Source organism: Grus americana, chromosome 13 (genome assembly GCF_028858705.1).
Source record: "Grus americana isolate bGruAme1 chromosome 13, bGruAme1.mat, whole genome shotgun sequence".
NCBI lineage: Eukaryota > Metazoa > Chordata > Aves > Gruiformes > Gruidae > Grus > Grus americana.
Window position 1 is genome coordinate 7,507,047 of NC_072864.1, and position 15,235 is coordinate 7,522,281.

Sequence of the window (15,235 nt, forward strand, 5' to 3'; positions counted from 1 at the left end):
CCCACTACTTTTGGCAGATACTGAAGTTACTAGACTGAGAGTTGGGATTTCTTCTATTCCCAAAAGAATTTTTCCAGAATAGGCTTTTTATACATTTTTTTACAAATTAAAATTAGCTTTGTTTTCAGGCAGATGTGAACAGACAGGCAAATGAGATGCTGTTCATCTTTCACACAGTAAGAAAAGAAAAAGCTTTCTTGTAATTTAAACTGTATGTAAGCAGCTATTCCAGTGGTCACAGGACTGATGCTGTGAGAAACTGGAAGTAGGACAGGCCAAGCTGTTGGATTTGAGCTGAGAACCTTTTCTGTGGCATAAATTTTTAAAAATTTGTAAAACTGCTGTTTTAAAACCTCTAGCTTAAATTCAGTGCTGGGTCTTTGAATAAGAGTTCTCAACTTGAGTAATCATTTAGTCATTCATCATTTCCTTTGTTTCTTCACTTCTGTTTTCCCATCTAGCTGTTATTTATGGTCTTAAATCGCAAGCCTTCGAGGATGAAGACATTTGTATGTTTGCAAAGTGTTCCTCTAGGCTGGTGACCCACTCAGTGCTTCAGTAATAGAAATACTGAGCAGCTATTGACATGCCAAAACTGAACTTAGCCTAAGCAATTGGCAATAATTCTTAAGATTTTGTGTAACTTCAGTGATACGATGTGTAACTGGAGTGTGCCTGTGACTGGAGTATAGATTTGCCCAACAGCTTTTGGTGGTTAAATTTCCTCTGTCTTAGATTCCACATCAACTGTCTGCCAAATTTATTAGTCTGAGGACATTTAATCCTCCAGACACTAATGACAGGACTGGTGACTTTAGCCAGGCCAGTAGGGTTTGACATAGATCCCACTGGACAGCACCATGTCAACATTTGTCGCCCTGTGTGAGTGTATCTACACCCAAATGCCCTGGGAGATACATGCTCAGCTAAACCGGCCCCGTTCTTTCCCTGCCATGCCAGCTTCTTCCCTTGTATCAGCTCAGGTGAATGTCCCTCCTCCTCCCTGTCTTCCCAGAGTGATGTAAAAAGGAAAACATGTAACAACAAAGGGCCTACCTTTCCAATAATCAAATCTAATCGATTTACAGAACTCTCTCCATCTGTCTGGCTTCTTCCTTTGACCTCCGGTCTGTTTGTCTATTTGGAGGTCTTTTCGGCAGCTAAAGTGACAAAAGCGATCATCCTACCATTTTTTCAGAAAAGATGTTTCTTTTCCTGTTTTAGAGGTTAAAAAGGAATTGTGATTTGTTAGCCAGACCCATAGATCTTCTAGATACTCTACCAGCCTCAATGGCAGTGTCCTTCTCCATCACCGTGGAATTCCAGATTCCAGGTCAGATTTATAGGCAAGTTGGTTCTGGTAGGTGAGAACTGTAAATAAGTAATTCTAGTTTTTCTAGTAGTGTGATTTAGACTTCATCCCTAGCAAAATGTTCCATGCTTTGAAGATAATGTAACTATGGCTTTTTGATTGCTTGGGCAGATATCAGTACATCAAGAGGGTAGCTAAGCAGAATCTCTGAATAATTCACATTTGATAGGTGGCTTGTGTATTGATTTTATAAAGCTAATCGGACTCCTGTGTTTCTAACACACATTTTCTCCTTTAAGCTGGTCAACAGGTGAATGGAGCGCATGCAGCAAATCTTGTGGAGGAGGGCAACAAAGTCGTCTCATTCAGTGTGTCCAGAAAAGGGCTTTCCAAAGAGAGGAGGTAGTGGCCCATTCCCTGTGTCCTGTCAGCACCCCTACACAGGTGCAGATGTGCAACAGTCAGGACTGCCCACCTGAATGGAGCCCTGGTCTATGGTCTCAGGTAATTTGGAGAAAAACTTAGATTTTTGCCTGCTGGCATAATGCAAACATTGCCAAAAACTGCTCAAAAAGAAGAATAGTGCAAACGTTGTGAGGATCAGTATTTTGCAAGTGGCTCTATTCCTGAAGATATGTAAAGTATGTATATATTTCAACTAGCCCTCCTAAGTGCTCAGACAGTAAGGCTTGCCAGAAGTGGACACGTGGTGTCCTTTTTGGTACACACAGAGAGATCGATATTTTTTTCTGGTTTCATAAACTAAGGCTCTATGAATTCTTCAAAGCCATTAACCCCCCTCTGAGTTCACTTCCCACAGCACTATTAACTTTTCTCAGAGATGACAGGCAGTCAAGAAACAAACATTTGGGGTTAGAGTTGCATATTAATGTACACACATATGTGACTTGTGGGTTGATAAACTTGTGATTTACATGTTCACTAATCACTTCTGTACTTTTGCCTTTGTTAGAGTAAGTATTCTATTGCAAGAGGAGTAGTGCTGCAGTTAATTGCCACGAGGGGCATAAGGCCCCTGGGCAGATTCCTGTGTGCACACACCCTGCTTCACAAACCTACAAACTGCCTGACATTAAACCAGCCTGAGTTAAAAAACACATACACGTTTACACAAAACTCTGCTCTTTCTTTCACTACTGTTGATGCTGGTATGAACTGTTAATGTAAGGATGAATGAAGTACCGGGAAATCTGGGATTTAAGAGAGAGTTGACAGTACATTTATATCAAAAGGAGCTACATTATTTTTATTTTTCCATCTTCATTTAGTGATCTTCAACGTGGATTTAAATTTACTGAAAAATCTATTACTTCTGTGTACACTTGTTGGTACTGTTACTCTTTAGGTGTTCAAGAACATGTTGACCTAAGCATTCCCAGGAGAGAAGCACAGACTGCCTCTCCAGGCGAGTGCCCTGCAATGTACTATGACAGACCAATAACTACTCAATAGTCCCTTGTAACAGAGTTTTAACGCTAAAAAAGAAACTTTTTATTCCAGTGTATGTGGAGGAAACCTTAGTGTGGCAGATTATAAAAAACAGGTATGATGATTAGATACTTAAAAAGGAAGAACACCACATTCACACTTTCAAACTTTCCTTCCTCTAAAATAAAACAAAAAAAAAAATTTAAAAAATCAGTTTTCCTCCTCTTTAGGAGGCGTACAATTCAAGTTGGGATTTTCAAATAAGCCCGTGAAAATTAAGTTCACAAGCCTTGCTGAAATGTAACGAACAGGCCTATTGAACACATCAGTGAAGATTTTAAGATTCAGCTGAAAGCTGTTGTATCACAGGCTCAAAGGATTTAAGAGGGCAAAAAAATGCAAAATACCCAGCCTCTCTACACAAATCACAGTAATTTTAAATGAAAGGAGTTTTTTGTTTGTTTGGGGGAAAGATTAAAACCACAGATTTTCAGAATGCATATATTTCTGTTGCATCCTCTGTACAACTCTGCTTTCAGGAAATCTTTTAAAAACATTTGTGATTTAATACAGATAGTGATAGCACAGGATTCTGCCTTGGAACGTGCCCTTTAATTATTACTAAAAAGAACAATTGGAAGAGGATGCAACAAGGTAGAAAGCTGGCAGCATTATTTCAGGGCTGTTTATGTCTTCATTTCATCAGAAATGGCTCATTCGTGCATTTTGTTGTATGCTAGGGCAATGAAAACTATAGGTTGTCTCTTCAACTGAACCACGGTTCAGCAACGCATATTTATTCACCGGTGACTTGCCCTAAGCTTCAGTTGCAATCTTGGCAATTAAAATACCTTTGGTCAAACTTCTCAACCATTGTCTGTATCAGATTCTGTCTTGTAGTGAGATTCATTTGGTGAAGCAGTAATGTACAGATTCCCTGGGCAGTTTTCTCTGACTCTATCTCATCCCTCTAGGCCAAGGTGAGGACAAAATAACAAATAGCTGAGAACATCTTGCCGTGGGAGATGTTGCGATGGGAGGTTAGAACCAGCTTTCAACTATGCTGTCCAGGGAAAAAAGCATTTTGCTCAAAACTCCAACTTTCCTCATCTACGGAAGAGAGAGATTACTTATCTGTTCTACATGGGGGCTGTAAGAGTTCATAGTTTACATTAAGAAAGCACTTAGAACAATGCTTTAGAAGTGACATACAGATGTTGCTGTTACTTATTTACCAACAGAATTTCAAGTTTACTTACATTATAATGGCAGCTACACATCACATTAGCCATGGTTTCTGTGCTCTGCTGTAAAATGCAAATACTGCCAATTTTCATTTCCTCTAGTTCAAATGAATATTTCTTTCCATCACAGTGCTCCAAGACTTGTGGGAGAGGTGTTAAGAAACGGGATGTCTTCTGCAAAAGTACTGGTTCGCCCAAGGTTAAAATCTTGCCTGAAAGTATGTGCAGCAGAGATCACAAACCTGAATCCCAGCAGACCTGCGTGCTAGGACGCTGCCCCAAAAATGACCGACTCCAATGGGTGATTTCCTCCTGGAGTGAGGTAAAGTGGTGCAGTTACACAGCTCACTGCCTGCCTTTGCTGCTCCTGGAAACATTGACTCGGGGAGACACACACAAACCACATGGGGGAAAGAAAGCTGAGCTGTCATTTGAAAATCAGGTGTTCTAGGCAAGCCAGTGTAAAACCAGAGTTCTTTACATCCAGATGTAGATAAATGTACCCTGATGTCTGTTTTTCAGGACTTTCACTGACTTGGATTTATATTTCAGTTTACACATTATGGAACATGGTCTTTGTGGGTTTAATTATATAATGCTTTTGTAATTTCACGTAATTTGGGGTCTCTTGCACGTAGCACATTCCCCTTTATCTGAGTGCGTCTCTGTAGGTTTAAAAGGTGTCCTTTGCCTTTGCAGTGCTCAGCCTCCTGCGGCCCAGGTGTACAAAAGCGAGAACTAAAATGCGGTGAGAAAAGCATCCATGGGAAATTGATCACCTTTCCTCAGAGAAGATGTAGAAACATCAAGAAACCAAACACTGACCTGGAAGAAGCTTGTAACAAGGGAGCATGTCCATCACAAACGTTGTATAACATGGTGTCTGGCTGGTATTCCTCACCCTGGCAGCAGGTAGGAATGGGAAACTTTCTTGCCTCTCTCCCCCTGTCCCAGCTAGCACTCTTCCTCTGGCACCATTTCATGTCTTGACTTTTATGGAGTTTGCAAAAGGAGCAAGTTTCTCTACACAGTAGCTCAAGTAGCATCCCCTAGTGCTTTTCACTACACAGCATTAAAGAACAAAACAACTACCATGTGACTGCTGACTCTTGGTCTGTATCCACATAATGAGAAGGTGAGGTTGCAGTGCTGGGCTCAGAGAGCACCAAACCTAGAGAAGCCATGGCATCATACACCAGGGAACGGACACAAGCTGGAGTGGCACAAACACCTGGCGGGCGTAAAATGCTGAAGACCACGCCACTGTGACTTTAGGGCAATGTGAGTCCAAGCTACCTAGATTAAAGCTGGCTTCAGTCTTACATTGTGCTGTAGTCAAATGTCCAATTGTATGGAGGAGATATCTTCAGTACTGACAGTCCACAGGTGTCTCCCGCACGTAACCATTCCCTAAAGAAGGTCACACCACTCAGCCACTGAAACACGATGCAGCTGGTCCACATCCATCATGTACTTTGGTGCAACTCATTTCTTTGTCTTTAAACTGAAGAATGTCACCTAAAAATGTTATTCATGCTCGAGAGGCACTACATTCCACGCTCATTTTCCAAGACTTTCTTCTCAGTTCTCTTCGAACTGCACTGTGGTTGAACTATTACATATCTATATGCACAATGCATTTGAGCATCTGCACAGATTGCCTGGAATTCCCTAAATACTATGATTAATTATGGGATCAGTCTGTATTTGTTTCTACATTCTTGCAAACAAGCTTCTGTATTTCTGGAACTTATCTACTTTATGAGTCCCATCTCAATGAGACACACACTCATTCAGTAACATTTACATGAAACAATGTATGCCCGACAACTGTAATCAGATGAAAATGATCACATTTATCTTAAAGACAACTTTTCATGAAACACATACAAGTAAAAGGCTTATTCATTTAAAAATACTTCATAGATCTTCCTGCAAATGCATAGTGGTTTTCCCCAGATACTGACATAATTATGGTTCCAAAGGGAGTTTTCTCTCTGTTCAGATAGCAGAATTGGGCCCAGAGGCTCAGAGTTCAAAAGAAATCAGTGCAGACAATCAGGAACAAGTTTTCTAAAATGTTCAGTTTCTGTCTCGATGCCTAGATAAGGAACCAAATTTTCAGCTGAAAGTTTGGTTAGATAACCAAACTTTTGGAAGAGAGAACAGATGCACACACATCTTTGAAAAGCTGGTCCTGATGGGGCTTGGTCCTGATAGGGATTGCTGAACAGCATCACATCCAATCCTGACCTCTCTCTCTTTGAAAGTCTCACCCAAAGCCCTGGAAAGTCACTCCTTTGGCTTTCATGGGCTCCCAGACAGTCTCTATAATGAAAGACGGCTTTTACTTTTTACCTCTCTACAGTGTACAGTAACATGTGGAGGGGGAGTGCAAACCCGGAGCGTACAGTGCCTGCGCCAAGGAAGACCAGCGTCTGGGTGCTTGCCCCATCAGAAACCAGCAGTCCTGAGAGCTTGCAATACTAACTTCTGCCCAGTCCCTGTGAAAAGAGGTAAAACTCAGCTCTACGTGCTGCAGCAGCTTGCTTAGAACAAGCAAAAATCACCTTTTCCAGTTATAACCACTGAAGATCAGTATTTGGCATGTTCCTTCATAAATGATTTTTTTCCCCAGACTTTACAGCTTTACAGTTACTCTCTGAGACCACAGCATCTCTCTTCTCAAAGTGAATCCTCTGAAAGCAGACTTGAGAGTATAACTGACACAGGAGATTTTAAAACCAGGGATATGTTTTAACAAAAGTACATCAAAAAGTTATGCCATTTGGTTCTGAGCTGCATCTTTACACTATCTTGTTGAATAACATAGAAGCATCCTATGCTGGTACTGTTCTATGATTAAACCCAGCAAATTTGAGCTAAGCAATAAGAATTTGCCATTTATTTTTAGTCTTTTGCAGTCTGCCCAAGCTTCTGCTTGCACCCATATCCTGGGAGTCCAAAAATGCTTTATCTAGAATGTACTTCTTACTGCTTCTGATCAGGTATGATGTGCAGTCAGGGAACATGAAATTAAGTTTTGTCCCCAGCTGTATGTCTGCTGTATCCCTCTCCACCTCTTCCGTGTGTTTTGCAGTTCTAGAAGAGCAGGAGAAGCGAGAGGTTTTGTCACTCTGAATGATGGAAGGGGTGCATGCTGCATTAGCCCCATCCCATAGATGTGCTTACAGGCTGGTTACGGTCTGTGACTCTTTCTTAGCTGTGGGAAAAAAGCTCATGGAGCTCCAGGTTTGTCCCATACAACGCTAGTTATCTAGGTATGCTGAAGCACTTTAAACATTAACTTTAAAAATACCGTACATTAACAGTCTTGTTACCATTTTAAAACTTGGAGCTGAAAGAAACCTCTATAAAATCTAGGCCGGATTGCAAGAGAAAGGTGGCAATAGAGTTGGGAGCAAAGGCCAAGCTCTGGCCCTGCATCTTGTAAGCTGACATTAGCCAGCGCCCCGATCTGTACCGATCCCTGCAGTCACGGGGCACAGAGACCCTGTAAAACCCAGGGCTATCTTACCACGCCATTCTACTGCATCCGCTCAAGACATGCGGAGTATCAGACTGATGTATCAGGGAACCTGAATCCAAACAAGGATATATAGATGAAATGGTCCTAAAAGGGATAAGTAAATAGTTCTGCTGTTTTTATAAGTAAATGTTCTTAACTCTTCAAATTAGCCTTCCTGAAAAGTTCTGCTGTACTTTGGAGTTTTTGTATGACATCCTTTTGTGTCATGATACAGCAAGCACTTTTCTTTCACCTCTGCCTTCCTCTGCTATATTTCATGTCTGGAGTAATGTCTGTTATTAATTTTGGCCTTGGCCTGTTTCTCTCTCTCCTCACATCTGCAGGAGCCCTTTCCCCTTTACTATAACTGGGTCGTCAGGCTCTAGAGATCAATTATCTCTTCACTGCTCTCTAACTTTCTGTCTAAACCAGCAAAACAAGAGGGAACCAGCTGTGCTGGAATCACATTGAAGCAAATCAGTCTCTATTATCAGCCATGCAGCTCCAGCTCAGTGATCACAGTCAAGAAATTAATGTTTCGGGGAGAGTTTACACACTTTCCTAGACAAACTGGGTCATTTCCATCCCTCTGTTAGATGCAGTTACGGTCACCGTAACTCCTAGTAAATCCAACTGCTTAAAATGAACGAAAGTTTAAACAACATATAAATACATGAGTAAATAGAAGTAAGGAAGTGACAGCCCGATCCACATCCATTGAAGTTTGTAGGACTCTGTGTTCATGCCAGTGGTCTTTGGATTGGGTCCCAAGACTAGAGTTTTTGGCCATACCTCTGTAACGTTAGCATTGCACTCCAGTCTTCAAAGGGGGCATAAAGATTTATTAACATTGCCTCCTCAGTGCTTATAATTTTTTTTTAAACAGTAATTTGTAATTTTTGAAAATTTACCCTTTCATGGCAGGAGAGCTTCTTCCTGAATTAAGCAGAACAGCTTTCCTCACTTTGTGCTGTGCATGTTCTTCATCTGTTGTCTCCTTTGGGTCTGGTCTGGTGGACAGCAGGCGAAGTAAGGTGAAAGCTGGTGCTGAACTCCCTGCTGACACCCAATTAAGAATAGAAAGGCAATGCTGTGGAGTGGGAAGGCTGCAGTTCAGTACTGAGCTTCCTAGTTCCTGGACAACTGTTCAAGAACAGTATTTTCTTTACATGACATTGGCATTTATAGACAGGCTTATGTTTTTGAAAACTGAGGAATAAAATTTTAAAAACCTATTATTTTCTTATTCAATCAAATAAATTTGAGGGTGACAAAGGTATACAAAATCACCTTTGCCATCATCTAAAAGGGAATGAAAAAAAGCAAAGTGATGACTGATCAAAAGAAGTTCCTATAGAGGGACGGAGATGACTCCTGGCCCACAGAATATGAAGAAGTTGTCTGTGCTCTGTGAGGGAGCATATATCTTCTGTGACTCAGCTTGGCTGATCTGAGAACGCAGACAACGGTGGCTAGATTTTTCTTCACTGTCTCCTTGTAAATTCCTTTTATTGACCATGTAAACAGTAGTTCTGAGAGTTGAATGGAATCTTTTCCCATGCTCACAGGAGATTTCAGTTTAGCTATAAATTTTGCTAAACCTCATTTAAATGTCTTACTGCTCTCTCAGACATGGTGGATTTGTTTATAAATCATCCGTATGAATCATCACTCTGCTCTTTTAAAGAAACATAAAGCATCCACTACAAAACTGTAGAAAGGAGCAGCTATGAAATGTTTTTAAAGTGACTGGGCTGTGTATATAAATGAACTGTACATAAATTTAAGGGAAATAAAGTCTTATTGAAAAATATGGTTTATTTGTATTTGTAATTAAAAGCTGGGCTTTTCAGAACTAAACATTGCCAGCCTGTCTCTTTTCCCATTGCAGTTAATTAAGATTTCATCAACATGGCATAGTCAATGTCCTAAAAGTCTGAGTCACGCCACCTAACTAAAGTGTCTAAGAGGAGAGATTTCTTAGGCTCCCTGCATGGTCAGACGGAGAGAAATAAGTCCCTCTGGCAAGCGTTGGAACGCAAACACACAGCAGAGCACTTTGTGCACACACATGCACAGAGCAGGGTCCACACATTCAAATTTCCATGCATTTTGTGCGCTCACACACATACATTCAAAGCTGACACTCCTCTGAGGTGCAGGTAAACTCCATGTGATGATGATGGCAACAAGCAGTCAGCATCAAGCATGGAGCAGGCTCACTTGTACAAGTACCTAGCTTTAGAACAACATTTGTAATCAGAGATGATTTTTTTTAATCCTCTACGGTGGAACTTCCTGCTGTTTTCCTGACCTTCAAAGTGCGCTCTAAATTTTTTAATTCCTTTAGCCTCTGATCCTCCTATTATATTAGTTCTGTCTTTATCAAATTAACAAATTTGATCTCTTAACATATTAAACATCTCTTAACAAATTAAAAAATAAACTAGTATTTCTGAGATGAAAGCTAGTTCGTGGTTCCTCTTCTTTCAATTCAGTCACCCATCGTGCTTTTAATATTACCAAATGCATACAAGCATGCAGAACTATTGCCTGACTTGTAGACTTACTAAAACACAGTCTTACCATATTGCTTGGATTTCTCTCCTTCAGATGTTCCTTCTTGTGTGGATTTTTTCACTTGGTGTCATCTGGTACCCCAGCATGGTGTCTGTAACCACAAATTTTATGGCAAGCAATGTTGTAAATCATGCACGAAGAAGAACTGATATCAGCGTGTTATCTGAACCCTTCAGTGACAGGATTCTCTTCTTCAATTTATGTTGGAATTAACTTTGCTTTGAGGCAAGACATGGTGCCGCATAAACCACTGATGGAAGAGACGTTTTTTTCTAAGGGAATGTCTGAGGTACAGTAATTGTTGGATAGATGTTGAAAAAGGAATGTTTCTTTATTTTATTTGCTGACCTCACTAAAGTACAGGGTACTATGGATCACTTGAACATTGATACTCGAGGGGCAGTTCTTTCTTTAAAAGTGTCATTTTGCACTGTCATATGTTATGAGGAATTAATTACGGCAAGGAAGCCTTTTCTGGCTAATTTACCAGAATGCAGAGCAGAAGTGATTGGGGAGCTCGAAGAGGAAGGTTACAGCATGGCAGCACGACAGATCACACTATCAAAAGCATTTCCTTTTGTATTTTTATGTGATACTATCGTCCCAGGGTAAGGAAGCTGTTTACTGCCACTTTTGCAGAAAGACATTCACATGGCTGATGTCTGGAGAACGCAGCATCACACGTGTGACCACAAGAAGTAAATGGTGCACTACAAAGATATATGGTGCTTCTCTGTTAGACTTGCTGCTGGAAAAGCAAGTTTCGCATCATGCTAATGTTTTTATTGTTTTGAAGAATTCATTTTCTGCTTTGTGTAGAAACTCAGAGGTGGTTAACTAGTAACTTGAAATATATTCCTAGAAATATTCAGCATTAGAATATTTGGACTTCTAATATTGCTGTGTTACAAGTAAAATAGAATTTCATATCTCAACTAATTCAAGGAACTCAGATTTATTGAGCTCAATGGTTATGTTTTCAACTTTCTAAGCTCCTAGATATGTAATTTTAAAATTTAAACTTGATATTTTAAAGTAGTTTTTTTCAGAAGCTAGGTTGTTTGAATGCCAAGATACTGAAGAATGTCTTCCTTTTAATCTCAGATCTCGCTGCAAGTTTTGATTCATCTGTTACCCAAAGGAAATAACAACAATATTACAGTCTATTAATTCATGGTAAACTTTGCTAAGTAGTTATTTATTCGCACAGGTTAGATATTAGAGAAAAAAAAAAGTGGATGATTTACTCTAACCAAATAAAAGTCAATTCTATTTTTATACATTCTCCTAATATTTTTATTTAGTTCAGAATCCACCAGCAAACAAAAGAAATGTAAACATAATGATATTTGTAGTCATGCAGTAGCAAGATGTTCGGTGACACTCTGTAGCAAATGGTACAATTTAAAAAGTTTCTGCATTGAAAAAACACCCAACCTATTTGCCAAACCCATTCTGAGACAGAGCTGTGTTCTACTGTAATTTTCTGGGGAGTGCCTATGAGGGACATATTTATCTAATTCCACCCAATCCCACAATGTCGTTTGATGAATGTAGTTCAGTTTTACTGTTTTTTTAAAGTATCGTTTCAGCGGCAGATTAGCCAGCTCAGCACTAATGCCAGACAGTGGTCACTTAAAATTAGCAGTTCCTTCTGCAACAATTTAAATTAAAAACATGTACTCTCTGATACTTTAAGAAATGGTGATTGGAAACATATCTCAATCTATACTGCTCTGTCTTGATATTGGACATTGTGTAATTATAACCTTTTTTCTAGGAAAAAAACTACAAGTGTTTTTGTTTTGTTTTTGTAATGGTGTCCTTTTATTATTTGATGTAAAATAATTAATTTATTAATGCATAGCTTTTTCTTTATATTTCTTTGCTCACTTCCTTAAGTGACAACTGAGGAAAGAAAATGGTAGTGTCACAAAATATGAATTATGGTGTAAAAAAAGCAAAAAATATAAGTGTAATATTTAATTATTTTATAAGCTTTGTAATAAAGTACTCTAACTGTTTCATTATATTTCAAATTGTAAAATTCATGAATAAAATATGGAGGTTATAAGTAAATATCAAGCCATAGAAGTGGTGTATGCAGTCATTTGCATTTGTGTTGATTGTTCCATAGTGTCTTTAAGTAAACATTATCCTCGTTTCTTCTGCCTACGTAGTTGGCCAACATCTGTGACTCTGAGCCCACGCCACTTCTGGGGAGAGGTAGCGACAAAAGCTGCCCACAAGAAAAGCCTGTTCTTTGGGGCAGCGGAAATTTAGCCACTGTAGCTAAACGTGACCTCTGCCTAACCATGCCCCTACCATTCAGGTCTTGTAGGGGTTACTATTGGTGGGGAACTCTCAAAACAGTGGATTTGAGTGTTAACAAGCCATTATGATGAATGGGATGGAGGTCATTCCTTTCAGGCACTCAAAGTCAGGCGTATGTGCTAAGGTCATGTGAAACTTCTCTACTTTTGAAGGTCCCATTATACTGGCAAGTGAGGAATGCACCACTGGCTATTCAACAGAGTGAATATGTTGTAGCTGCCTTTTAAGAGCAGAAGATGTTTCTCATTTGAATGACCATCCTACCGCTGAATCAGCTGGCTTGGATTGCGCCCATTTCAGACACAAAAAGGCAAAATGGACATAACTTCGTGGTTTTATTTTCATAACAACATGAAAGCTAAAATACACAAAAATAGTTGCCCCCCCCATGTGCAAGACAAAACTGACCTATTGCTTCTCTCACCACAGTGAAAACTTGTGTGTCACAGAACGTGAGTCTTCCCTGCATGCATTTATCTGCAAGGTGGTTTGCAAGATAAGAAGCCTCATTCAGCACAGCATTAGGTTTTACAGCCTCTCCCATCTGCCTGGGGATACTTTATTTTACCAAAAATGACTCAGCTCACAAGTTTCCAAGCCAGTCCCTAGTAGGGACTACATCGATTCATTGCATCGGTTCATATATATATTCTTGAACAGAGATTTGCTGCTTTTCCCTGCATTCACCATCACTCAGCTGACAGCTGCAAGCTATATAGAGTATTGCTGATAGGAAACACTGGGCATGCTTCTGGCTTCCAGTGTAATCTAGTAGGAGATAATAAGCAATAGATCAGTCTGCTCCTGAAGTATGCCCAGCAAGCACTCTTTTGAACATGATTTGGACTAGTGATTTAAATAATTAATATGTCCACACAAGAATTCAGACTCTAAACTGCTTTGTGTTCTGGGCTAGAATTTTGGAATTAAAATGAAACTGACAGTTGTCAGTGAATTACAGTGTTGGAGATGGATGTTGAAAGGGGAAATATTGCATAAAGATGTGCTATTGTGTGGTTGGATCAACCCCAAGTCTACAACTGTTTTATTTGGTATACAAAGCTTGGCAGTTTTCTAAAAGTATATTGCTGCAAGGCTCACTTTATAAAGCAGAATGGGGTCTTTTCACAAAGGAATAGCTCTGTTTCCTGTAGTCAGATTTCATCACTCAGGTAAAGGATGCATCTGCCTAAAACTCAAACAGATATTTAATGAATGCCTTGATTGTATAAATCAAACTCAGCTATCGTGGATGCCCAGAAGACATGAAACGTTGGAGACAGATGAACGTTTCGCTGCATGTGGTTTTATGGTAACATGATCCATATCCCGTATTTCCTTTATTTTTCAACAAATCCTATTCAAAAGCATCAATAAAATAAATTAACATTATTATTTCTATTGTAATAGAAGTCCAACCCTACTGAGTCACTGGGATCCCATTGTGTACAACACTGTATACACACATCATGAAAGGCGTACAGTCCCGAGCGTACAAGAAACAATAGGAAAAGAACAAGTTAACAGTGAGCTCATTGTGAATAGGAGAAAAAGTGCTGCTCGTGGCTCGCTGTCTGTCTGGACACTGCAGAGCATTTCAAAGGCAGCTCCATGCAGATAAGATCTGAAAGAGCAGTGCTGAGGAACTTTATCTTTACCCTGTTTCGAAAGCAAATGCTGAACATTGCTGAGGTCTGAGAGGGCAGTAGAGGAGCTGGGATACGAATGGGAGCAGAACGAATCAAAAATGAGGTGTGTGCAATGCTGAGTCCTAACCAAGATAGTGACTATCACAAGAGGAAAGCAATACATAAGAACCATTCGATCTGTTAGCCTGGCAGTTATCAGGGACTACAGAGATGTGACGTTTTGGCGAGGCAGTAAGTCTTCTTTCCATTAAAAAAAACCCCAAACCTTCTGAAATAAGGAGATGCAGCTGCTAGAAAAATACCTTAAATGCCTCCCCAGCCAATATTGTATGAACACCAGCCAAATCAAGCTGACCTTCCTGTCTACTTCCCACACACTGTGCACCACTATCATAGATATTCTTCATCCTCTGCTCTTCAGAACAAATCTGGGTCCAGGCTGGGCTGGAACATGTCCTTCGATGTATATATCACATTCCGAAGTTCTTCACCTTGCAGCTTACAGATGACACTTGCTTCCCACAAGAACAGGCAGTGACAGACCAGAAGCAGGGCCGTACTGATTCTCAGACTTGCACTGCACACGGTACAGCCGCGGGTTGCGATTTACAGCATTTGTATTGCACTGCCCGTGGGAAGTCATACCCTCTGCCTGGGTAGAGGTAATCCGAAGCACACTCTGCCCCAAAGAGCTTGCCTTCTAACAGCCAGCACACCCCAGGCAGGGTAAAGGGAAGTAGCGTACTCATTTGCCATGAGAGATACTGGAGCAGAAACAGCCTGAATGTCCCAACTGGGTGAACTAGAGACAAAACTTGATTTTCTCAATTCACAATGCAATGTAGTAACATCAAAACCAGTTTTCCTCACGCTCCCTGAAGAAAAGCATCTGTTACGGGACTTACACTTCAAACTACTAAATATTTTATGTACTTTCTGTTCAATAATAAGTAGTATTGAATCATGAACAGAATCTGTTTTAATTTCTGGATTCTGCCAATGGAGGCAGGAACCTTCAGCTAAGTCCTAACTTCCAGGCTTTCTAAGCATTAAATCAAGGTATTATCACTATACATTTCCTCCTTAACACTATTGTGTACCTACTGCAACTTAAGACAGACCCTTAGTATCCCTTAGG

The 15,235-nt window shown here is 40.1% G+C and overlaps 1 protein-coding gene across 3 annotated transcripts in view; it reads left to right on the forward strand.

Moving 5' to 3' along the window:
• Window positions 1-12,119, forward strand: part of ADAMTS18 (ADAM metallopeptidase with thrombospondin type 1 motif 18) — a 79,269-nt gene extending 67,150 nt beyond the window's left edge. For all 3 annotated transcript variants that reach the window (XM_054841062.1, XM_054841063.1, XM_054841065.1), the window contains 5 exons: window positions 1,612-1,816; window positions 4,136-4,327; window positions 4,705-4,917; window positions 6,374-6,521; window positions 10,148-12,119. In XM_054841062.1, the coding sequence (XP_054697037.1) occupies window positions 1,612-1,816; window positions 4,136-4,327; window positions 4,705-4,917; window positions 6,374-6,521; window positions 10,148-10,263 (874 nt within the window). In that variant the 3' untranslated portion in view covers window positions 10,264-12,119. The remainder of the gene's footprint in view (window positions 1-1,611; window positions 1,817-4,135; window positions 4,328-4,704; window positions 4,918-6,373; window positions 6,522-10,147) is intronic.
• Window positions 12,120-15,235: the final 3,116 nt, after the last annotated feature.